We start from the raw sequence: 22,947 nt of genomic DNA on the forward strand, positions 1-22,947 counted from the left end.
TTTTTTTATGCTCATCAATATAGTGTAGGAACTTTTGCACTTACATGAAATTCATCATGGAATTACAAAGGTGCCACTTTTACTTTTAAGTCAGCTATAGTGATTGCAACAATGTATAGAATAACAATGGAACGACGCCGCAATTTCTGTTGATGCTGTTTCTGAATTCGAAGTCTGTCGGAGCTGGTAGGAGTTTTACCGGAGTATAACAACACCTACTGTTACGTAATCGTGAACATATTGGCGGAAAAGTCTAAGCATTTGTAACGATCATGAGTTTTGTCTAAACCGAACTAAAAGCTTACTCGTTAGAAGACATTGTGTTTAATTAACTGAGATTCTAGAAACAGTTTTATAACAAATGTTTCAAATGTTTGATCTGTAGGTTAGAATACCGAAAGTTTTTTTGTGCTGCTCGTTCAGCTGGTTTCATATCTATGGATAACGTGTCCACCCTATGACTATTGTGAAGATTAAATAAAGAATACAGCTGAATCGCTATTTCTCGTCGTTATTTATTATTAGTATTATTAGCATTTTTTCTCTTCTTCTCATTGTTACTATGTTATTTACAAAAACAATACTTACAAAGCTTTCCGTCGATAAATATGAGTCTGCAGCTCGATTACTAAAAACATCTACCGCAACAGTCGATGAGGGTCTCAAATGAAAGATTGGCTCGCCTTACAGTAAACGAATATTGTGGGGCCTACATTTTGTTCAAGGGACCATTTTCAATGTATTTTCCGCAGAACGAAACAGAATAACATGATTAAATGTAAACTGAAATGTAAATCCCTGACATTGGTATAACAACTATTAACGATAATACGATTCCAAACTGCATCGGATCCCGGTTGTTTTCACTTACATTCTACAATTAGTTACAAGCGGAGAATTTCGACTGTTCTAGTCCACTCAGTCGAACTTTGTCTCAATAACAATATATAATGAGAAATAACATTATTTTGGCTTGGCAGTAAGTTCGCCACGATTTGCCTATCTGTTTTTTGATAAAACAGGCACTAATCTTATTGACACCCACTGCTCTAGTTTACCTAACTCTTAGTATTCTCTGTTCTTTTCACTGACAATTCCTGCAGCTTGCACACACTCTGCAGGGAATCGGGCGCAGGATCTCTTCCGCGGAATCTTCGAAATGCTTCAATTGGTGGTACACACCCACCGTCAACAAGCATGACGTCCCGAAATCTGTGAAATAAGCGAAACTGTAAAGTCGATAATAGTATCGTATTATATCGTAGAATAGTACTGTATTACATTGTCAACGTTTATAATGATTATCGTGATGAGGTAATAAGCGCGGGGCGCTCTTTTTAAGGCGCGGGATGCATATTTTATTTCTATTGCTTTGTTATCTAACGTTTTGTTTGTTGACGATCAAAAGCATTGTATTATATTAGAAATATATCCCTTATCTTATAAGATAATTGTCATTCTTTCGTCTAAATTACAAAATTTTGTCTTAAGGTAAAGCTCTGAGGATAGGATTATGGACGGCAAAAACGGTATTTTGATACCTAATCTATCTAATATTTTGTCTACTGTTAGGAGATGAAGAGGACGATCCGCGAAATATACTCTGCGTGCAACAAAATCTACGTAGCTGAAGTCGAAGGCATTTTCGAATCTGCAGGGAACGATAACAAGAGTCTTATAAAGCAAAGAAATCAGCCAGCTTTCTAATGGTATATAACAATCAGCCATTAGAAATTAAAGAAATGATTATTAGGTTGTTACAAGCGGATCCGGCGGACTTTGATATTCAATAACTCTTAAACTAGTTGGGCTAGAATAATTATTTTTGTAATACTCTCTTTGCGTTTCGACAGCTTCTGAATAGCCGTATATCGCGCTCTCATACGTAATTTCTCTATCTACCAATGAAATATGTTTGCCCATTAATTTCCCTTTTTGGGGCATGGAAAGTTTCGTAATCATACGGACCTAAAACGGGAGAATGAGCGGGTTGAAGGGAATTTTGCATATTCCTTTGCTTAATCCAACAAGAAGGTAAGGAATGGCATTATCATCAAGTAACCAAGCTGCGTGCTTTTAATTAAAAATTCTTAAGTCTCCTGAAAAACTCGACACAGCGGGCTACATTTATTGTTTCATTTTCGGTGACTATCTCATAATAACGGGTGCAATTGCAACTACCACCAATTATTTACATCCGAAACTATTCGACAGTGGCACCAAACTCGATTTCCCTCCGCTTGATCCCCCCGGCTGGTACTAAAGATTAAACCACCGGCGATCGTATGATCCCGGCGGGTTTTTTGCTAACTGAAGTTCCGCAAATTGCACCACGCGCATGTCCAACTGGCTTGGGGCCTATTCACGGGAACTTATTTTTCACTCAGTTTCCGCAGTCTCGGTGTTTAAGTTATCTGTCTGTAACTCGTTGGGTGATATGCCAATTCTAGCCGCCAAAGACCTCAGATTCCAAGCTCTGCTTTCGTTTTCAGCCACCTCGATTGCTGCAATGCGTTATTGTCTTTCAAGTTCCAACATCTGGTTATTTTCTCGCTAGTCTTCAACACTCTAAGCTTCGCTCTTGAAATATTTGCATCGTTCACGTACTGTGCTTTCGCTCAGGGCCTCCTTGCCTGGATAAATAAATAGACACACCCTGGATAAATTTTCGCACTGCTTTAGCCTTCGAATGTCAAACACTTAACCACTGAGCGTTGGTCTCCCAAACTAAAAGATGGTTTTCCTTCCAAGTCGATTTCTCTTGAAGCGAAATCAACCGGTTTTTACTAAAGTTTCTAGAATGCCAAAGTACCCTCATGCTACCCCTGCATAGCTCCAGATTTTAAAGTCCGCCGGATTTGCTTGTAACAGTTTAACATTAGATTAGGTAAAACGTTCCTGTTTGAACCACTAGATGGCGGTAACGTCACATGCACTGATCGTGTTCCGCTGGAGCTCTCTATGATGATTGATTTGACAGTTCGGCGTCCGCCCTGGCGTTTAAAATGATGACTCCGTGTGTTCAGCCATGATGCTCGAAAAGATGCATATAAGACATTGTCTTCTACACTGTTGTCATGTTCGAGAAGATGCTGTTGATACAAAAAAAATATTTCCAAAGCCAGTAAAGGCATCGATTTCCTTTTCATCCCGCATTTTAACTTCCAATGAAATCAAATGTAGCATCGTCATCTTGTATATAATCGGCATAGTGTTCTGTATAAAACACGTAAGGCGGTTCGGTGATAAAAGAACCCGCGAGAAATTTATCCTTTTGCTTCAAACGCTCAAATGGTTCATCAACACTACTTGGTCACTCATTTTTCGCCGTCATTGTTCTAACTCAGAGTATCATAGCACTTTCTAGTTTACCTATATAATTTTTATCTGTAATTAACGTGCAATAAGCGCTACCGCTTGCTAATTCTGGTGTAATCGCTTTCGAACTAAAGATTTTCGCTCGAGCGACAAATCACGTATCAGGCCGTCACAAGAAGTAAACGACTACGAAACGCAGGCACCACTTAAGCAGATTGCTGCACAGTCAACCTCAAAGCCCTCTATATGTCTCAGATGATTGTCGTGAATCGTTTTCATGCGTTAGAAGAGGTCAAAAAGGAAAAAAAAGTGAACTGTTATAAACTCAATGAAAATGACCAAAAACACGTTTGAAAATATGTGTTTCGTTGCTTGCATGACGTTAACAAGAAGTTGTTTCTATAGAAGATCGTTATTGGTTATAAACAACTGATCTTTTCGCACGATTTCTATACAGGTTCGACGTCACAGAGAAATAATGAAGGTTAAAAGTTGCACTTCTGCCTATAATGAAATGAGAAGGTAGTAATACTAAGTTACTTAACTCGGCGAGTGTCACCAAACTTTCTACCAGACTGTTACCGGACATCATATATTGCCTACCAGAAAGATGGGCGAAAGTAGTAGAAAGCAAAAAACACTACTTAACTAATGTGTTCATTTGTTTGAAAGTTATAAATAAAAGAAATAACTGTGACTTCCACTCAACTTAATAAACGAAGAAAAGACCTATTCGTATAGCAACAAACTGCATTTGAATTAACGGAATTTTTCACATTAAATTTGTACAGTCAGCTCTAAAATGAGGTACCACATAATAGATACTGTTTGGATTACTCAACCTAAAAAATTAGCAAATTATTATATTTTAAGCGTGTATTGTCATCAATTAAAGCGGTAAGCTATTGACTAACCTTCGGGCAACCTTGGCGATATCAGCATCATCTTGACATTCGTGCATAGCATGAAACACTTCTGCAGCAATCATACGACTCCATATTTTAGAATAGTAACCAGCTGCTAGGGGTCCGGAGATGATTTCACTGAACGAACAGACGTGAAACACGTCGTGCTGATGTTTTGGAAACGCTGTGATAAGATGAGGCCTAAGCCGATTTACCACATCTTGCCAGTAATCGTCACTGGAAGTGATGAACAGAAATTCGGGAAAGCGTTAGGCCTAAGTTCTAAAACACATATTTGTACAATATTCCACAAATGATTCGGGGATAAACACGCATTTGGTATATTTTCAGGTTTATTGCTACCCTGGTATATACTCCATACCTCTACCAAGTATGCTTAGTTTGTCGTTTAAAAGTTAATGACAGCAACTTCACTTCATACCTGGAATAGAGCTCTAAATCAAGAAGGCTCAAGTAGATTTCGTGTTGGAGGTCAACGGCACCCATATGTAATCGACTATCAACAATTTTGCTGTGGTACTCATCGGTGAGCGCTTCTTCAGCCGAAAGCATCTGTGCAAAACGTTTATCAAGTAAGAGCATGTCGAACAAGTCCGGTACCATATGGCCAATATCCCATGGTAAATTGGCAATTCCCGAAACATCTATATAGCGTGCTCGGGACACGGTATGCTGGAGAGCGTGCCCTAGGTTTTTGAGAAGATCACTTAGTTCTGAAAGACTAACAGATGTTCGGTCGTGTAAATTCATCACGATGGACACTAGCGGAGATGTATTTGTCGTCACACAGCGGGCTGAAGAGTTCATAAATGAAACAAACGAAATTAAAAGAAAATTAGCATTACGAAGTCCCTGTTAGATATTGATCTTTTTATTTCTTCAGTCATGTCAGTCAGTATACGCAAATTGTGGAGCTCGAGTCTAGCCCTAGAAATCTACAATGCTTGCTCTGACTGAACAGTTTACACTGCCGGTAGTACATACTCAGTTTCTATTTACGCTTAAGGAAAGTGAGTTTGCTTTAATTGTAGCTCCGCGCCGTTTCTGATATACTCTTAACATCATATGCAAAATTTTACCGTTCAAGTTCATATCTTATATGAGAATATTTAGTCGAATCTTATTAGACCCGATTTAAGCGAATGAGAAGCTGCTCACTTTTTAGTCTCTGGCACCAGCTTCCTGGGTATTTATCGCCTCTAGTTGGCAAGTCCATGAGGATTGTTCCCACCATGGCGCTGTCAACAGCAACCTCGAACATTTTCACGTCAGGAGCCCATAGGGGTTCTTTCGATTGCACCTCGCGCATTTCGATACCAAAAAACTTTTCTACGAAATTGCATAGCCCCTGTAAAGTTATGTATATTCTTTCAATCCCTTAAATATGCACAGTAGTCAGACTAGCGGCCTAATACACACACTCACAGATATAGAAATACATGCGAACATCTATGATAATGTTTAGGGGGGCTATGGTTGCAGGAATGGTCACATTTCTCTTTCTCTCTCTTTCGCTCTATATATATATATATATATAACTGATCGACTTGCCTGAAGAACTGCCTCTAAAGGAAATAGTTGTCTCATATCATTTTCGTCGATAGCCAGATGAGCTTGCCGATACCTCCGCCGCCAATATGGAAGATCCCAACGCTCGAGTGTCGCCTTAAAGCCCTTTTCAGCACAAAAAGCCTGTAGCCCCCTAATATGCTCCTTTGCCACGGGATCGATTTTTTTGGATAGGTCTATGAGAGTTTTTACGATATGCTCGACGGATGGCGCCATCTTCGTTGCAGTTGCTTTTTCGGCGTACGTTTTGTACCTACAATGGTTGTAAATAGCTTTCAATGCGAATAACTTTAACGAAGTACCGTTGTGGACGGAACCACAAAGCCTGGGAAATAATTGAGTACCAAAGCTGTAGTAACGACAATAGTACTTTAACGGTTGTAACGACCACTCATTCAATAACCGAAATTACTTAATACATTTTCTTTAAGGACGTACACGTTTTTAATTAACCTCTGATTTTTATCATTACTATGTACCTTGGCTTATGTATACTTATGTATATTGATAACAACCGAAGTTTACTCGCCTAGCCTTTGTCAATTCTGCCATCAAATTTGACGGACAATAGGATATGTAGATGAAATACTCATCATTTAGTATTTTTTTTTAATTAAGTATTTCAAATACTTACCCGAATGCCCTTGCCTCTTGTTTTCTAGCGCAACGAATTTCCTCAATATGAATCGAGTTGTTCCATGCCATATTCGTAAAAGACGCCCTAATCGAGGCGGCCGTGTAAAGATTTTGACGGTGACGTCTGTCGCTGCAATAGGCCATAAATGCCGAGTACTGGGGTTCGTGCAGTGTTACAAGAAAACCATTCTGGGTGGAAAAGTGCTGCCGAAGGTTCTCGGGGAACGTCTTGATAATGTCCCCATCAAGTGGCTGTTTGAATGCGTTCGTCGCCTGCGCTAATTTATTCTCAAATGTTGCTCCTTGACGCCGTATCGTGTCCGCTGTCTCTTTCAGGATTTGCTTATTATTGTAATCGAGATCCAGACCCATTAACTTGAAGCTGGTACAGTATTTTCGAATAACCTATACGGAACGTATTTACGCTCATAAGTTTGGTGCTCGATGAATATTTTTAATGTATCCACAAAAATTTAGAACGCGCCTTAGTCGTCAAAAATTACCCTAAACTAGGCGTAGTGTCTGAGCCTTGATTAACTCAATAAGGTTTTAAGAGCAATTGCTGTTTTCAAACTTGAATATATCAATATAGATGATTACGGTTTTCTTTTGCGAGTGTAAATTTGACTGAAAAAATTCCTTAGTGATGAATGTGCCAAGTGGAAAAAAGCGCATTTTCCCTACTTTCTAGACTATACATTTCATTCCGGGCCGAAACACCCCGGGACATTTAGCTTGTGTACGAGACAGAAAAAAAAGATACAAACACTGCTTAAAAGTGGTTTTCCAGGTTTAAAGACGGTATCAAGATTCTAAAGGATGCTCTCTGGCTGATCGTTTCAGTTTGATGATGACCATCTAAACGCACTTTGAGAAGATCGGTCGTAGTTCCAAGACTTGTTACCCACCTCAAATCCCTTGGGTTTACATAGAAATTTGAGTATTTCGAGAACAATTTAAATTCAACAAGAAATCAATTTAACGCTGCATTTCGGCATATCACACGATGTCGAGCGTAACCACAATAACCGATTTTTGCACAGAATTGTGTGTCAACATTAGGAGCATTTCTGACAGGTGGCGCCAGAAACGAAGCCAAGGCCTAGACTCCAATCAGGTATTCACCTAAAAAGGTACTTGAAATTTGATGTGACGGCAACGACTGAGAATTGCTCCTTTTGGACCAAAAAGTTCGTCGGTACTTTTATTTACACTAATTACACTAAATCAAGCAAAAGGCAATTTGACAGGCGAGCTGCCGCTGAATGACACACAGGGCCGCATATGGCATACATGATCGAATGGGAAATTTTGTTAGATCACACATATTTGCCGGACCTTGTGCTGACGGAGGTTCGCCTTTTCGTTCACTTTACAATTATCCTCGCAGATTTACCTTCGACATAGGTCAGCAATTTAAAAGTTGACTGAAAAACTGCTTCTTATTCTCTCCCTTCTGGCGAGAGGGTATCAGTTAAATAATGGAGTTTGTAGGAGAAAGTCGTGAACAGTGACGGGGGATAAGTAACATAATTAGTACACAGGAAACTTTCCAAACAGCTCGATTGCAAGATATATTTTATTGTTGCCAAGCGTATATTATTTTTGGCTATTTCAGTTGAAATGAATTACTTATCGTTACGGTATACTAGCCAACCAGCTACAGGTTCATATGCTTCATTTTTATAAGTAAAATGAAAAACATCACATCCCACCAATCCTAAAACAATTTTGATTAAGGCTGTATGTTGTGGATTGTCATGTTGTTAAGTTGTCAAAAATGGCTTTACAACTTTTAGCAAACAGTTTACTATATAAAACTCTTAAGAGTATGGGAGACCTAAGAATAGATCTTAAAACAATAATTGATTGATTTTTGTTTCACTGAAAAATCTCTTTCTTACACTGAAAAATCCAAATCAAAAGATATACCTGCTGCTGATCGTCATCAAATTTCTCTAGATCGTCGTGGAAATCTTTGACAACTCTATAGATTTGAGAAGAGTTGAACCTCCTTGCATTGGCTTGTTCTGCCCTTCGGTGCAGTTTCTCATAAGCCTTAGCTATATCGTTGTCATTACGAACCTGCAATTAAAGGTAGAGTAGTTATAGATAAATATTTGCGTAGCTAGAAACTATAATAACACACTATTGATAGAATAATTATAATAATAATATAATATAATAATAAAGTTATATAGTTTTAGAAATCAGCGTTTCAAATATAACAGGATACATTAAGTAAAATGCACATTCCAACTATAGTAGGAAGTAGCTGTGATTCATGGGCACATAGATATATTCTATATATATAAAATAAAATCTTATGAGTGTCATATCTTAAAAAGTAAGGCATAGTAATCTTTGTCTTATATCAAAATCCTATCTATGACAAATAAACCTAAAGAGGTCCGTATTTTTGTGCATATCGTTTTCTCTCTTTCTGGAATACAGCAAAAACAGGCCGAAACATATAAGCGAAAAGACAATTCAAGCATAAAGCATAAAAACATAAAGCACCTACCCAAAAATAGTAGCAGCTCAAGTTAATTATATTTCAGTAATCATAGCAGTTCGGAGCAACAATATTATCGCTCCTAAAAGGTACTTCTGCATACATCCTTGAAATTTACTGTACAAAGGAAAACATCCTTGAAAAATGGTTTATTTATATTATACGCCTGATACCTTCTGCATGAAATTATGCAAACCTCACGTTTTCCTTAGCGATTTTGAATATATATGCTCAGTTTTATACCGCAATCTTCAACAAGGCAAGAAAAATCGCAAACGTAAAAGACCACGAAGTTCGAAGTGAAGTACAGCCACCTACCAAGAGAAGATTTCTTACGGACATCCATGCCGACTCCATCGGTGAAAGGAGTTTCTCAATAGGCTCAAAGACAGACTTGAATGTTTTTGGGTGATTAGGATCTGCAAAAAATGCGCATCACTTACTTGTTCTACAACTATGGTTGCAACGTGCACCGGCGATCGAAATATAAAGTACTATCATTACAGCTAACAAAACAAAGCGCTGACTCAGTCGAGGGCGCCAAGAGATGTAAGGCTCGACGAGGTGAAGAAGTGATATAACAAACTAGGTACCCGAATACAATTAATGTGTAGGACAGATTACCTAATGTTTCGTGATTTTAGATCTGTAATTGTAAAGAGCAATTGGAAAAATTTTTACTTGGCACATGTTCGTCTACCTTCTAATTGCTCTTCAATCTGACATAATCCGCTTTCGTATTCAATAAAGAGCTTCCCGACAGCTCTAAACGCGGATTCAGCTGTTATATCGTTGTACTGTGGTACCTTATCCGTCACGCGGAGCAAGCTGTTGGTTTCTGCTGTATCATCCGGAATTTCTGGAAGGCTACAAAGAACACAGCAGTTTCCTTTGAGACGCTTTCAAGAGCCACAACCGATCCGTAGAAAAGCATCATCACCTTATCTAATCAACGATTTTGCTACGGGCTACAAACAAGCTGTTCAATAGCTGCGTTGCGTCGTCCGCTTGCTAACAATAAACATACGTTCACACTATACCGTTTGCTAAGGCAGTGAGAATTTCCGACGAAACGTTGACGCAGTAAAGGGATGTACGAGGGGTCGGAGCTTTTGGACTGACTATGACTCATAAAAGTCGTGCAGTTCCTTTGATCACAATTAGAAATTACTGTTCATCACCAATCATCAGTCAAAAACGAGAATCAGTGACTTTTGGACGTTGTGATAAAATCGCACGTTATCATTATTGAGGACTACGGATACGCTGCTACGCCGCTATGGAAGAGGGACTCTCGGAATATATTTTACATTCGACAGGTCATCTAACGGTCTTGTTTGTCAGTAAAGATATAATGTAATAAAAATATGGCCACGCTGTATGCGTTGCCGCTTTGTAAGGAAACTATAATTTAATAGAATTCAATAAAGCAAGAATTAAGTTCTAGGATTCCTTGAAAATTCTATAAAAATGTGTCGATATTCATGCACGAGTTACGCAGGCAGTATATGCCAATAGTGTGGGAATCATAATAGGTAAATCCGATATATATTCTGTACATGGAAAGCCAGCAGTGTTAGCAAAAGTAATGGTTGCGACAGTACCCCCATAAATACAGATGTATTGAGCATGATATTAGCTTTTTCCTGTAACCAAAGTTGACTCTAACATAAATCATTAGATCTTAGCTGTTACTTTTTTGTAAAAGCGAGTCCATTGCTATCGCCACTGGACGTTAAAAACTCTAGTATTCTGCAAAACTAAATGATATTTGAAACGTAATTTCTCTAAATGAAGAAGCAGAAAAACACGCTTGTCACACAGACGTTTTTCAACTGAATCTCTCATCCTGTGATTTAGTTGTTAATTAATCACAAATTGTCCCCATTACATTTGTTCCACCTAAACATACACCTAGATTTCTGTGTACAAATATAGATACATTACGTTATGTAGCAATTTCCTGTATAATGTAAAGGTAAGTTTGCATGATTTGATGATGAACCTATGCATTCTAAAGAATAGACATTGATTCGCTGTTTTAGTGTAAGCGTCTGCCTTTCAGCGGGCTTTGAAGACATCAACGGGTAAATCATTCCTGTAATGATAAACATATAATTACATCATTGCTAAGGACGTTCACGGTATAGGTATCTAAAATGACACTCTTCGGTATTTCGTCTGGGGTGACCGGTACACTATTATCGCAGATGTCTGAATAAGAGCAAACTATGCGAACGCTGTATAATTCGGACCGCGCAGAGAGAATCGTTGCAGAGGAACGACAGGATGGAGAAACCTATAATACCTTCACTGTACTCACAGGATAAAGTAACCATGCGAGGGAAGATTTCGGCAGCACTGAAATGTGAGCGGTGTAAATCTTGTAGTTGCCTTTCGAAGGCCCAGTCCGCGTAAAAGACTGCTGGACATTCCGATTAATTGTGGCCGGGCAATCCGAACAGCACGCGCAAAGAACAGCCGCTCGCGGACTAGATACTGTGCGATCAACGCAGGTAGACAGATACACGCGGTTATTAAACGGTAGAAAAATGCAGTGGATGCGGAAAATACACGTTGGGGGCTTTTTCTTGTTTGTCTCCGGTTACGTTCCGGTTGCAACACTGGCGACGCCAGGAGACGGCATGTGCAGTGCGAGTATCGACACTCACCTGCCTCATGGATGTTGTTCTGGGGTAGCGTTGCCGAATACTTGAACCCTCGCATAGCTCTTCCCATTTTTGGGAGAGGGCAGAGCTGGCCAATATCCATAATCATAATAATAATCCAGATGATACCCAAACGACTAATCTAATAGAGATATGTATTCATTGATGTCAGTGTAAGAATCGGTAATTCGCGTTGTTCAGTTACGCGTCGGGATAGTATCGCCTGTCTCTTAGCTCTTGTAGTACGTGCATTTATTGTGGACGTTTATCAATCGGATCATTGACGCCACGTCTGTTATCGTCAAGTGACTGGACACTCACATTACACTGAATTTTCTTATTTTTAATCGCAGCTGTCAGCGCAGTATGTTTTGCCTGCCGCGATGTCAGATGAACATTATATGCGGAGGCAGGGATCATTAAGCTGAATTAGTGTAAGTCTGGCTGCAAAGAGAGCCGCAGTCGCTACTTAGTCGATAGATCCGCTGGTGAGTGTAAAAGAGTAAGTTAATGGATTCTGACTGAGAAACCGCTCTATTCTGAAGAGACGCAAGCGATCGTGTGGTCTGGTGAAAGCATCAGACGTATAGTAATGTACTTACGGCAGCCCTAGGTAATGTTGAATCTATGCTTCTGAAATTCCCTGAATTACGAAAGATCGACCTTGTTGCTTGCTGTAGTGGCCGGCAAACTTTTGTAGAGTTTATGTTGCCTTATAATGTTTGCATACTGAAATTAGACGAACTCCGGCCTTATATGCAATGGTCGATTGTGGTATCTTTGCCCCGAACGTATAGGGCTCTACATATATATATACGAACCCATACCGTATGCGATCAGCTGGTGGTACATTTGACGTACTTGAAGTATATATAGCTCAATTTTGCTAAATCTTCATTTTGAAGTCCTTCAAGTATCTTAGCCTTATCCAAGTCCTTTGGATTAGAGAAAATGCTATGATATTCGGCTGTGTAGTATTTGAATTGATTTCTATAACAGAACACTAGCATTCTTGATCCACCTAAATGCGATAAATTAGAAATTCACCTGAAATAGGGCTCATAATCTAAAAGCAGATAGAAATGAGCCTAGATATTACGCAGTGCATTGACCCTCTAGCACAATTTTGGAGGTAAATTTATCACATGGTTCGCTTGAAGGTATGAGTTCATTTTTCTCGGAACGGTTATCATCGTTTCCTAGATACAGTGAGTTGTGTTATTACAAAAATAAATTTGCAGGTAACGGAGTCAAATACCTACTTCGAAAATACTTGTTATTGTAAAGAACTATGCTATATCTGATCATTTATTGCATAATGAAAAATAGCTATAAACCCTAAAGTTTAAAAAACATGAGATTTTGGCTGTGCAGAAAGAAAAAAGCGATATCCAACATGGATAAGAGTTGCCGCAATAATTGGGCTTTAGGCGTCCATTACAAATCAATTGTATTTTATTAATAAGCCGATTTTAAGTTCTATTACTGGTTATATTATCGTTATATTGTGTGCAGGACATTTTAAAGATAGCGGTTAGATTTTTTTACAGATATGAGGCGTTACTGTGTATGTATACGTATAATATAATTAATTCTCTTATTTTCCTCTTATTCAAATGCAGATAATAAAAAGGGCCACGATTATGGACGTACCAAAAATAATGATATGTTGCATTTCAGCTCATATTTATATACTGCCCATACATTCGTGAGGTGTAGGTGATGTGTGAAGCGTTGACCATTTGAACCCACAACATGATATTGTAAATTATTTGTGTTTATGTCATTTGAATAAAATAAATATGAACATTTTACGACTTCAGTGAAGCTTTAGAGTTGGTATCGATCTCACTCATATTGGCCAGTTCTCAAATTTAAAAGTGATCCCGATGTCCTATGATTTGGACAACGTCCCGGGATGAAATCTTTTCCATAGCTGTCTGCCAGTTGGCTAACAGGCATCAGTACCTTTGGAAGCATTTCCATCAAATAATCTAAAAGAACATACAAACTTAAGAGTTCTAACCTTCAATACCAGTATAATTTAATAGATCGCTTGACTAAAAATGGTGAATCTTGAAAGTTATCTAATGCGCGGTGTCTTCCAGAAAAATGGATTCAATGATCGATGTCTCGCTAACAAACCTCGAACCGTCTCCGGTTAAGCCGCTTAGGGATGAAGAAATGTGTAAAGACACGAAGGCAACAATTCTTGAAGAAGGCAGTTCTTTGGAACCAGAAACAGTTGATTCGAAAGACTGCGTGTGCACTCCCGAAAAGCATCGCCTATCGTCAGATTGTGCTGAAGCAATCACGCGCTGTGCGCGTGTTGTGAAACAGCATTATGGTGAGGACCTCATGGAGGCCGCGACGACGTTGCAGAGCCTATGTAACGTACAAGATACGTCACTAGAGCTCATTGAAAATCGCCATCGTGAATTGGTAGATATTCGGGAGACGTATCAACTCGAGGAAGTAATTGAAGAAACCCAGAAGTAAGTTTGAATGAAGTGAAAATCTCCAGACGTGTGTTATGTGTGTAGAGAAAGGATACCTTTTGAACAGGTAGCTAACTTGTTGGACGGAAGTCATTCTGCATCAAAATGTGGTCAAAAAGACATTTTTCGAAGTGGTTGGTACGCTGGCAATTCATTCGTAGTTGTATCTGATCGCAATGAAAATGATATTGATTGTTATGGATGTATCACTGGTAAAATAGCTACCTAGTGTTGATTAGGCTGCATGATTGATTATTTAAGTAATTATTTTCAAATGCCAATGATCATTTTACAGTTATTACAACAAAATGCTTCGGTTAAAAAAGGAGATGCTGGCCCTTACTGCAAAATCAAAGGAGTTAACAAAACGGGCAGCTTACGTGAGGGATGTGCGCGCCAAGGAGCAGGCTAAAAAAGATGAGGAACGCAAACGGATAGAACAATTAGAAAAAGAGCTCGAACCACGTTATGCGAGCGGCCTTTCAAATTAGGACCCCGACCACCTGACAACAATGACCTATATGTAAATACCAGTATTCATATCTAGTAAACCATTATTCTGCCTAAGAGGCAACCCGGGAACGATCTATTAGCACCTACGAACACTCTATCTTGCTGAGACTTGAACTATCTGAGCAGGCCATTTTTAGCGACCTTGCAATCCCATAGACTTGCTGATGGAGACGGCAGGCAAAGTGAACCTAATTCCGTCGTAAGCAAACTTGTGATTTCTGGTACGCTTTGTATTCTCGCCATTGTTACGTTACTTCTTGTAAGCATAAACGCTAGATCTTTCTCAAGGATTGACTAAATATGTGGAGCACAAGGGCCACATACAGGTTGTGGCCTATGCAAAAACGATGGATCATCAGGCAGGGCGAAACGTGAATGATCCGCAATTTTAATATCAGGATAATTTGTAAAATGTGTTGGCGTAATATAAGCTGGGAAGATGTCAGCGAAAAAAAAAACATTCGTTTGTTGGCGCCGGTATCAGAATTGTTCACTCTTGATGAAGTTCCCTTTGCCAACATGTTATTCGTCAGTTTACGTTGTTTTAAGTTATTGCAATTACGTTATTGCTATAACTTAAAATCGATCACGTAAAATTAGCTCTGTGAGAAAAATAGGCTTAGATGCGTATAACGATTCAAGGTACGGATGACTTCTGAGCGAAAATAATTGGTGAGACATATATAATAATAATATATAAGGAATAATATCATTTATTCATTAAGTGCTCATTTGTAGTAAATAGAGTAGTAGTAGTAGCAGTACTATGTACAACCATGTTTAATATTTGAAATATTTATTGTATTAATTAGGGAATGAATAATGGAAGAGACAGGTACTACACGAGAACAAAATGTAAAGTTTTTATTTAGTAATCTTGTTTACGGTAGACAATACAAATAATAATAATACTTGTCATACTAATACCTTACTCCCTCCCGTTTAGGTTCTCTGTTTTATTATTAAGTAACTAAGCAATGTCGCCTTAATATGTTGTTCCTGCTTATCGGTATCGTATTATAGCTATTGTTATCTGTGTTCTTTCTATTGTTGGTGTTTTTATAGTGCGGGAGTTGCTCGTTACACTAGGATGCGACATAGTATAAGTTATAATGACTACTATTAGTTTTTGTTCGCTTCTTCAATATCTTACCTCGGGAATATTGTTTCTCGTTTGACGTACACGAACGCCATGTCTACTTCAGTCTGCTAGTCCATTTTATCATCATCTGAGGCGTGCACTGCAGAAACGTGCGCGTTTTCTTCATATACCGCACATTACGATGGAGTATTTAGAGTCATATACACAAACCAACTCTTTAATGCTTAAAAACGGACTTCGAATCGTGAATTGGTGACGCCAGTCGAGTCGAATTCCGTGTTGTCTTAATTGACGTAGACCAGCGCTGCTGGTTGACCTGGACGTTTATGAGGACGCCCTCCTATGCCAAACCACGGATTCGATTCCGATCTGCGTAAAAACCCTTTACTGCGTTACTTCTCTTTCATTTGATGAAGTGATTTCATTTCTGTCGGGGCTATGGCCTACAAATGCACAAGTGAGCTAGAAAACTGTTATCAGGGAACTTCATTATCTGAAATCTTGGACAGCGATGCATTTCTTACCCCAGTAATTTTCCGGGGGCATAGATAGTTCCAAGTATGTGTACGCTGGTCTTTTTTAATCTAATTATATTAATAATATTTTAATGAATGTCATCGTTATCATACTGTTGCACTTCGTCTTCGTACCGTTGTGTCAATTGATAGGTACATAGGATGCAAGTAAAGATGTATGTGTGTATGACTGTCGTGAGATTGTTAGCCTCTAGCCGATTTTAACTCTGCCAATGTTAGCTGAGCATGTCCCGCGCACACGGCGTAGACCTGCTCACCAGAAAAAAGTATACGGCCTTTGTAGTCTTCCTTGCTACCTATTTGTGGTCTAGGTACGCAAAAGCATCCTCGATCGACTTTGATAGTTGCCTTTTTTTCGTTCTCTGCATTTCACAGAAACTGCACCTTCTCGTGCTTATCATATCGTTTCTTTTATTAACGATAATGCGCTGTTGATTACCAAAATCGACCCCTTGGAGAAACCCTTTGCCAATGCTGAATCAAGCCGCATCGGATGTTCGAATACTCTGTGGCGGGTAAATGAATTAACGGGCACTAGCTTCAGTTCCGGCGCCGCACGGTTCTTACGCATGGGCAGGCAGGGAAAAATTATCATCATTTATTGTTCCGATGAGAAGTGTGTGGGATATGGCCGAGGAAAGGATGCGGAGTCCTTACGTCGCCGCAAGGAGAGTTAACTCAGTTGTCTGATCCTCGATAGACTTATTCACGAATGCCTCGTATACGGGGCGAAAATTAAGAATGAAATTAGGGAGGCTTCTTCTATGATAAAAGGTTGTCAACAAATAATTAATAGAAACAGGATAGGAAGTGGGAAATCGATCGGTGGACTAAGCGGCGCAAGATAGCTTCTTTGGACATACATTTGTTCAGATTGACAGGTTCGCGCTCCTGAGGCCCATTCATCGATTTCCTCGGCTAACTGGAATGTGCACATGCCGTGAGTTACTCCGTCTCTAGTTTAAAGCAGATCATCACTGAAATGACGGCTGCTCGTATGAATACGTGCATTTGTCGCTTTCCATCTAAAACCTGCTCTTTCATGGCGTGCCGCTGCCATTTTCTTTTATCTTCTTATTTGATGCTTCGTGCTAGCTTTGTCGCGTCAGTTGAGGTGACAATGGTGACTTCAACAACTCGCGTGTTCTCTATTAACCTTGATCTTTCACCTCCTACCGGTAGGTGTTTTTCCGTCACGTTTTGTCTGGACACCTGCACGGTGATGACACATCTTCAACCACTACAGCGTCATCTCGTGTCGGTTGCTGTGATGCCCTGTCATTGTGACATAAGGAGCTCACGGCTGTCATCATGTGACAGACGATGGCAGCAAAACAGAATACATACATCGGTACAACCGTCACCATTATGGTGACCTATCGGAACAATCATAATGGCGATCATGATGAAAGCCCGGACGGGCTCTGGGTACGGCCCGAAAAAGGCTCCTTCCATTTTGTTTGCCACCTGCTCATAGCAGATGGTAGCCGCGTACGTTCGATTATATGATTGCTTATGACAATATCTGAGCCCTCTGTCATGTAACAGAGCGCGGTTCGTTGTTGAGCGTGAGAAGCGCATACTCAAATGCAAATGTATGTATAATAGTGTGTGTGTATCCGGTAGTAACACATTAAATTAATACACTGTGTGTACTTCTCTTATTTACCCTCCGCCCAGAACTCATCCAGCCTTGACCTGGCCAAGCTAAAATCTCCAGGTTTTGGTGCAGCTTTGATGCCTCCCCCGCCTCCGATCGTACTAGGATCAATAAATGATTGCGCCATTGGGTCGATGGGCGGCGCCGGTTTCTGCTGCGCGATGGGAACAGCAGCTGCTGATGTTACTGTTGATTGCGAAGGGATGGCTGGAGGTGGAGCGGCAGCCGGTGCCGGAGCCGAGGCTGAGTGCGGGGCTGCAGAGGGCGCAGACAGCGTTGCTGCTGCTGCGGGTGTAGCACTGGAAGTAGACGCGGGTGGAACAGGGACTATGGGCTTCACATCGGGCTGAGCAGCCTTAGGGGCATTAGCAGGTGTCGCGCTGGCAGCAGGTGGTGCTGCAGGCACCGGGGAGGCGGCAGATGCAGCGGACGCTGCTGCTTTAGCAGGCGGCGCAACTGCAGGCGCGGCCGTCTTCGGAGGCTCAGCCGCCCCTGCTGACATCGGAGTTTCAATGGTTTTTGCGGGTTCCTCCGGGTTCGCCGATTCCGGTTTAGCTGGCTCCTCTTTTTTAACGGGCACGTTTTGTTTATCAGTAACTGGTGGTTCGACGGGAGTTGGTTTTGTATTCTCGCTCTTTGCTAGTTCGGCAGGTTTATCGTTATTGCTAGTAGTCTGAGCTATTGGTGTAGGGGCAGCGGGCTTGGTCTCCTTCGGAGCGGACGTGGCAGCTGGTGGGCTCTTATCTTTTTCTTTTTCCTTTTCTGGAAACACATTAAGCCATCAACGTGAATCCATGTAAATGTTAGCTTGAACTTGAAAAATGAATGAGGGTAGTAGTAAAACGGATAAGTACGATAGAGTTTTTTTTAAATCTTTTTAGTAAAAATACTATATATATATATATATATATATACACCATACACCAAGCAGCAGGCTAAGATAAACCTATATAGCTGTAGCTTTTTATGCACTATTAAAACGAAAGCTTGTTCGCAGTGTAGCCACTACAGACTATTATCACAAGGACACGGGCGACATTCTGCTAAACATTCTAAAAGATAGTACATTCATAAGCTCTACAGTGAGCTCACTACTAATGCTGAAAGATTTACATTCGATTAAACAAACTACTGGCTCGCCTTTGCTACAGATCAGCTTTAGAGCCCAGGCAGAATTATGTTAGGCAGAAGTAAGTTTACTGCAATTGATAGTTAATAAGCCCTGTGAGAATCGTTAGCACTGAATAACACCATATAAATGTTTAATATTTTAACATAATGTAACTATGAATGGGAAGACATAGCAATAAACAAGAGTAATATTAGAAAAAAGCAAAGAAAAACTACGAGATACGCACACGTCGACAAGTACACGCCAACATAACTGGAAGGGAACGGTCATGACGGTGCTTTTACGGACGGTCGGTCGGTCGTTCGTTCGCTCGTTTGTCGGCCGATCATCATCATCATCATCATCATCATAATCAGCGTCGTCACCTGTTTGCCTGTCTTACATTTCCTGCTATTGCTTTCCAAGGCGTTCTTGGCTATTATATAATAGTATATTATACGGAAGTAAATGAGGTCGTCCTGAAGGTGGACCAACCTCGCAGACAGTCTATATATGGGTGTGGCTCGAAGTAGCTCTACCCTTTGGAGATTGACTCTGCTCGGGCGCCGAGGCGGCTTTAAAGCACTTGTGATTGAGGATCGGTTAGGCATGAACTGATGAGATACGTTACACTGGTCACCACCTTTGAATTGATAAATGATTGATGATGCATTATTGATTGAATCTTGTACGCACGGCAACCTGGCGGACTCGTTTCGTGTATGTATAGCAGTTACTTGCGGGTTGATTGACTAACCTAGTCATTCAGCGGTTGACACATTAATCGAAGCTGAGCGATATCGTAAGAGCTAGTAAACGAGCAAGCGCGGTCGTCTGCATTCGTTTAATTGATCTAATAGTTGACGGTTGCATAGCGACGCAGGCAGGCGAGTACTAGGAAGAAGGTCGAGCAGAGGTTTTGGACATGAGTGGGGTGGGGTTTAGATATGGACGGGGTGACCTGGAGGACAGGAACGGGTCGACTTACGGGCGGAGCCCGAGGTAATCGTTGCCTACAATGAATACATCTGTTCCAGTCACGGCGCCCACATTGAATTAGATATTCAGACAGTGTCAGGCGCCAAAGCTATTACGCCATCTCGTTTTGCACTCTCATGCTTCTCCCGTTTCGTCTCTCTCTCTCTCCCTCTCTTTCGCTCTCTCTCTCTCTCTCTCGCTCTCTCGCTAACTCACTCTCTCTCTCTCTCTTTCCCTCGTTTTTTGTTATCTTTTTGCCAGATGCAATATGGGACAGGTTATAAGCCAACGAGCCGGAGCAATCAAAGTCGCTGACTGACTTTCTCGTACACGATTCGAACGACGACCGGCCCGCCTTTGCCATTTGGCATCTCGGGAATGCAAGCGAGGATTCTCTCTCCTAGAAAACGAGATAATAACAACAACAACAACAGCAACAACAAACAGAACGACAGCCGGGGATGCAACGAGCGACAAAGGCACATGTATAACAGCGGCGCAAAATAGAATAGAATTACACAAGCGGCAATAAATCAACTAGTAGTAAAGGCGAACGGAAGTAGGGATGCAATACATCTACTGGCAAATGTTGCTACACTAAGTAATTAACCAGCAACAGCAGATTCATCACTGTGACGAGAAGCAGCAGCAGGAATCGTCACGACGGCGCCGTATACGTGTTTGCAAGATAGTAGTTTAACAATTGCTAGTAGTTGAGGTTAAACTGGTAGCCGCAATCCGTACGCACCACCATAGAGCCAGCTCGGCACCAGCTAGAGGTAAGTTAGCCAAGTTAAACTATATCGTATAGTAGGTGAAAGGACGGAACAGCTGACAATGGAACAAGACGCGCGTTAAAGGACAGAACAAAGACGAGGGCCTTTAATAAATACACAGCCCTTCAGCAACCAGTAGCGAACGAATTAAATCTATATATATTAGCGCCTATAGTAATACTCAAATGTACTGTTCTCTGTTGAAATTTCACTGCCTAATAGAACAGCTGATCTGAGCTTGTTAGCCCAATCTTCACCGACAGTTGGAAGCCGATAGCGTGTTAAATGAGATAGGAGGCGTGGGGTAAACGACGAGTCGATCGGACGCTATAATAGTTATTCATGGGGTAGTTCAACGTATCGGGTTCCTATGCAGAATGAATAGTTTTGTAAAACTACTTAGCCTAAGTTTACCGTTTAAAATCTACGTGTGCGCCGTCTACATGCGTATTTGACAAATGATCCGTAAACGTTTACGTTGGTCTTAGAAAACATCAAACTTTGACTTATCCCTTATGGACTGTGTCACTATTGAACACGTTATTGATGGATGCATCTAAAAGAAGAAAGAAACATAAATGAATCAATAACGGAGCCGTGACCGCTTTGCTCAGATGGCTTCCATTTTATAGTCTCGCTGAAAAAAACTCCATTGGGACATTGGCAATACTCACCGATAGTATCATTGGTTGAAGGTTTGATCCATTTTTTGTCATCTTGTTTCGCTTTATCCTCTTTGGCGGGAGTTGGTTTTACAACCGCTCGCGGTTTTGAATCCTAGACATTGGTCGGTATAGTTTTTAGAGCGAATTCGTAGCGAATATTTGAATCATGCAATGCGTGAACAGTAAACTAATGGAGCGTCTCTAATCAGTGATTATTTTTCGCAAATTATTAGATATTAGGGAACGGTCCTGAAGAGCCTTGTGACAACTCAAGGGTTGCCTAGACTACTTCAGTGACATCTAACGACATTTTCTAAATGTACCAAGCCTAGCTCATAGTTGAACAGTGTTAAGGGCTAATAGATTGTCCTAACTGTATTACCTTTGTGCCGTCTTTAGGTTCGCCGTCCTTCTTGGGCGGTGTTTTAGAAGGCGTACGAATCAGGGTTGTGCTCTTAGTTGGAGAGGCCCCTTGCGGTGGAGGTTTTCCGCCATCTGCAACTCGTCTACGTGAAACGCTTCGACTGGTGCGTGGCTTGCTGATAGTACGAGCGGCTCCGCCGCCAGCTGAAGCGGGCAACGACGGCTTACCTAGAAAATGAGTTTGACATATGGAAGTGCTGATGACGGTGCACGAAAGCGACGAACGAGTGAGTGCGGCACAAACAGCATACTCATCGTCCTTGTTGATAGGATCATTCTAAATTATGCTTTCTGACAAGCGAGCAGAATGATTATTGCGAATTATGTATGTCTATTTCAGGTTTATCATCTCCGTTACCACCTAGACATACTCAGTTCCTACAAGCTATTTTATTGGCAAATAATGTGAATACTCTAGAAGTTCTACTGACTGTCCTTGGTCAAGGAGAAAGCCGGTCCCAGTGAGTGGAATCTGCTCTTCTGCCGGCGATATCCCGCGGCGCTATCAACCGTATCGTGTAACGTTAGCGCGGACACCGAATTACTCCAGATCAGACGGTTTCGCTCCGAGGGATAATCCGTCTCCCCGATGCCAGAAGAACGCGAGCGCGTCTTGTACTCCTCCGCCTAACAATAAAAAATCGAATAAATAATTTGATTACCCAATGTTTGACGTTCAGATTAGGAATTTCGTTGAAATTGCTTATAATAATTGTTTCGATATTGATGGGCGTTACATTATAACTACTTCTCTAGCTCACTTTTTACAATAGCTGGTTTTCCTACGTACTCCGTGACACGACCTAGAACTAACCGTTTCGTTTATCACAACTTAAGTCTTAAACAGCTAATAAAGTTAATACAATGTAATTAAACTTTTCTATGTTGCCCCAACAAGCAGATGCTTAAAAGTCTTGCCTGCAACTTTAGACGGATCAAAAATCGGGAAACATTATGCACTGAGCTCATGCAGGTGGGCTTACATGCGCAGCTGACCTATGCTATATTCTCCATGATCATGGAAAGTTACTGCGTAGCAGTGACTGTTGCTT

The 22,947-nt window shown here is 40.7% G+C and overlaps 3 protein-coding genes across 15 annotated transcripts in view; 1 reads left to right on the forward strand and 2 right to left on the reverse strand.

Moving 5' to 3' along the window:
* Positions 1-495: 495 nt before the first annotated feature.
* LOC111246605 (uncharacterized) lies at positions 496-11,751 on the reverse strand. 5 transcript variants are annotated; one of them, XM_086983013.1, is made up of 11 exons: positions 11,288-11,427; positions 10,970-11,062; positions 9,665-9,831; positions 9,283-9,383; positions 8,382-8,534; positions 6,448-6,854; positions 5,796-6,066; positions 5,403-5,592; positions 4,666-5,038; positions 4,233-4,460; positions 3,440-3,917 (listed from the first exon to the last, which is right to left on the reverse strand). In XM_086983013.1, the coding sequence occupies exons 2-11, from the start codon at positions 10,975-10,977 to the stop codon at positions 3,731-3,733; spliced, it is 2,085 nt and encodes a 694-aa protein (XP_086839139.1). In that variant the 5' UTR covers positions 10,978-11,062; positions 11,288-11,427; the 3' UTR covers positions 3,440-3,730. The 5 variants fall into 5 exon arrangements, with proteins under 5 accessions (XP_022652205.1, XP_022652206.1, XP_086839139.1 ...); XM_086983011.1 differs by having other exon boundaries at positions 10,912-11,062; XM_022796470.2 differs by lacking the exons at positions 3,440-3,917; positions 10,970-11,062 and adding an exon at positions 496-1,212 and having other exon boundaries at positions 11,288-11,751.
* A 175-nt stretch (positions 11,752-11,926) lies between these two features.
* Pldn (biogenesis of lysosomal organelles complex 1 subunit pallidin) lies at positions 11,927-22,574 on the forward strand. Of its 4 annotated transcripts, none has more exons than XM_022796483.2 (6): positions 11,927-12,067; positions 13,742-14,128; positions 14,427-14,654; positions 20,293-20,810; positions 21,872-22,122; positions 22,236-22,574. In XM_022796483.2, exons 2-3 carry the CDS (start codon positions 13,746-13,748, stop codon positions 14,620-14,622), a joined length of 579 nt encoding a protein of 192 aa, XP_022652218.1. In that variant the 5' UTR covers positions 11,927-12,067; positions 13,742-13,745; the 3' UTR covers positions 14,623-14,654; positions 20,293-20,810; positions 21,872-22,122; positions 22,236-22,574. The 4 variants fall into 4 exon arrangements, with proteins under 4 accessions (XP_022652218.1, XP_022652219.1, XP_022652216.1 ...); XM_022796485.2 differs by lacking the exon at positions 11,927-12,067 and adding an exon at positions 12,117-12,246; XM_022796484.2 differs by lacking the exon at positions 20,293-20,810 and having other exon boundaries at positions 11,982-12,121.
* The window catches only part of LOC111246606 (uncharacterized), a 41,767-nt gene continuing 34,303 nt past the window's right edge, over positions 15,484-22,947 (reverse strand). For all 6 annotated transcript variants that reach the window (XM_086983017.1, XM_022796474.2, XM_022796475.2 and 3 more), the window contains 4 exons: positions 22,327-22,522; positions 21,855-22,063; positions 21,482-21,584; positions 15,484-18,704 (listed from right to left, as the gene is read on the reverse strand). In XM_086983017.1, coding sequence (XP_086839143.1) covers positions 17,944-18,704; positions 21,482-21,584; positions 21,855-22,063; positions 22,327-22,522 — 1,269 coding nt within the window. In that variant the 3' untranslated portion in view covers positions 15,484-17,943. The remainder of the gene's footprint in view (positions 18,705-21,481; positions 21,585-21,854; positions 22,064-22,326; positions 22,523-22,947) is intronic.

This window comes from Varroa destructor, unplaced genomic scaffold (genome assembly GCF_002443255.2).
Source record: "Varroa destructor unplaced genomic scaffold, Vdes_3.0 BEIS01000003.1, whole genome shotgun sequence".
NCBI lineage: Eukaryota > Metazoa > Arthropoda > Arachnida > Mesostigmata > Varroidae > Varroa > Varroa destructor.

Excerpts from the sequence above, each read along its gene's own strand:
- LOC111246605 (XM_086983010.1), bottom strand. The coding sequence starts at position 11,742 with ATGATTATGGATATTGGCCAGCTCTGCCCTCTCCCAAAAATGGGAAGA. Across the intron at positions 9,832-11,287 it reads TCGCATGGTTACTTTATCCT|CCTTCCAGAAATTCCGGATG; the intron begins GTGAGTACAGTG and ends TGTTCTTTGTAG. Across the intron at positions 5,593-5,795 it reads CTTTAGAGGCAGTTCTTCAG|GGGCTATGCAATTTCGTAGA; the intron begins GCAAGTCGATCA and ends ATAACTTTACAG.
- Pldn (XM_022796483.2), top strand. The coding sequence starts at position 13,746 with ATGGATTCAATGATCGATGTCTCGCTAACAAACCTCGAACCGTCTCCG. Across the intron at positions 14,129-14,426 it reads GTAATTGAAGAAACCCAGAA|TTATTACAACAAAATGCTTC; the intron begins GTAAGTTTGAAT and ends ATCATTTTACAG.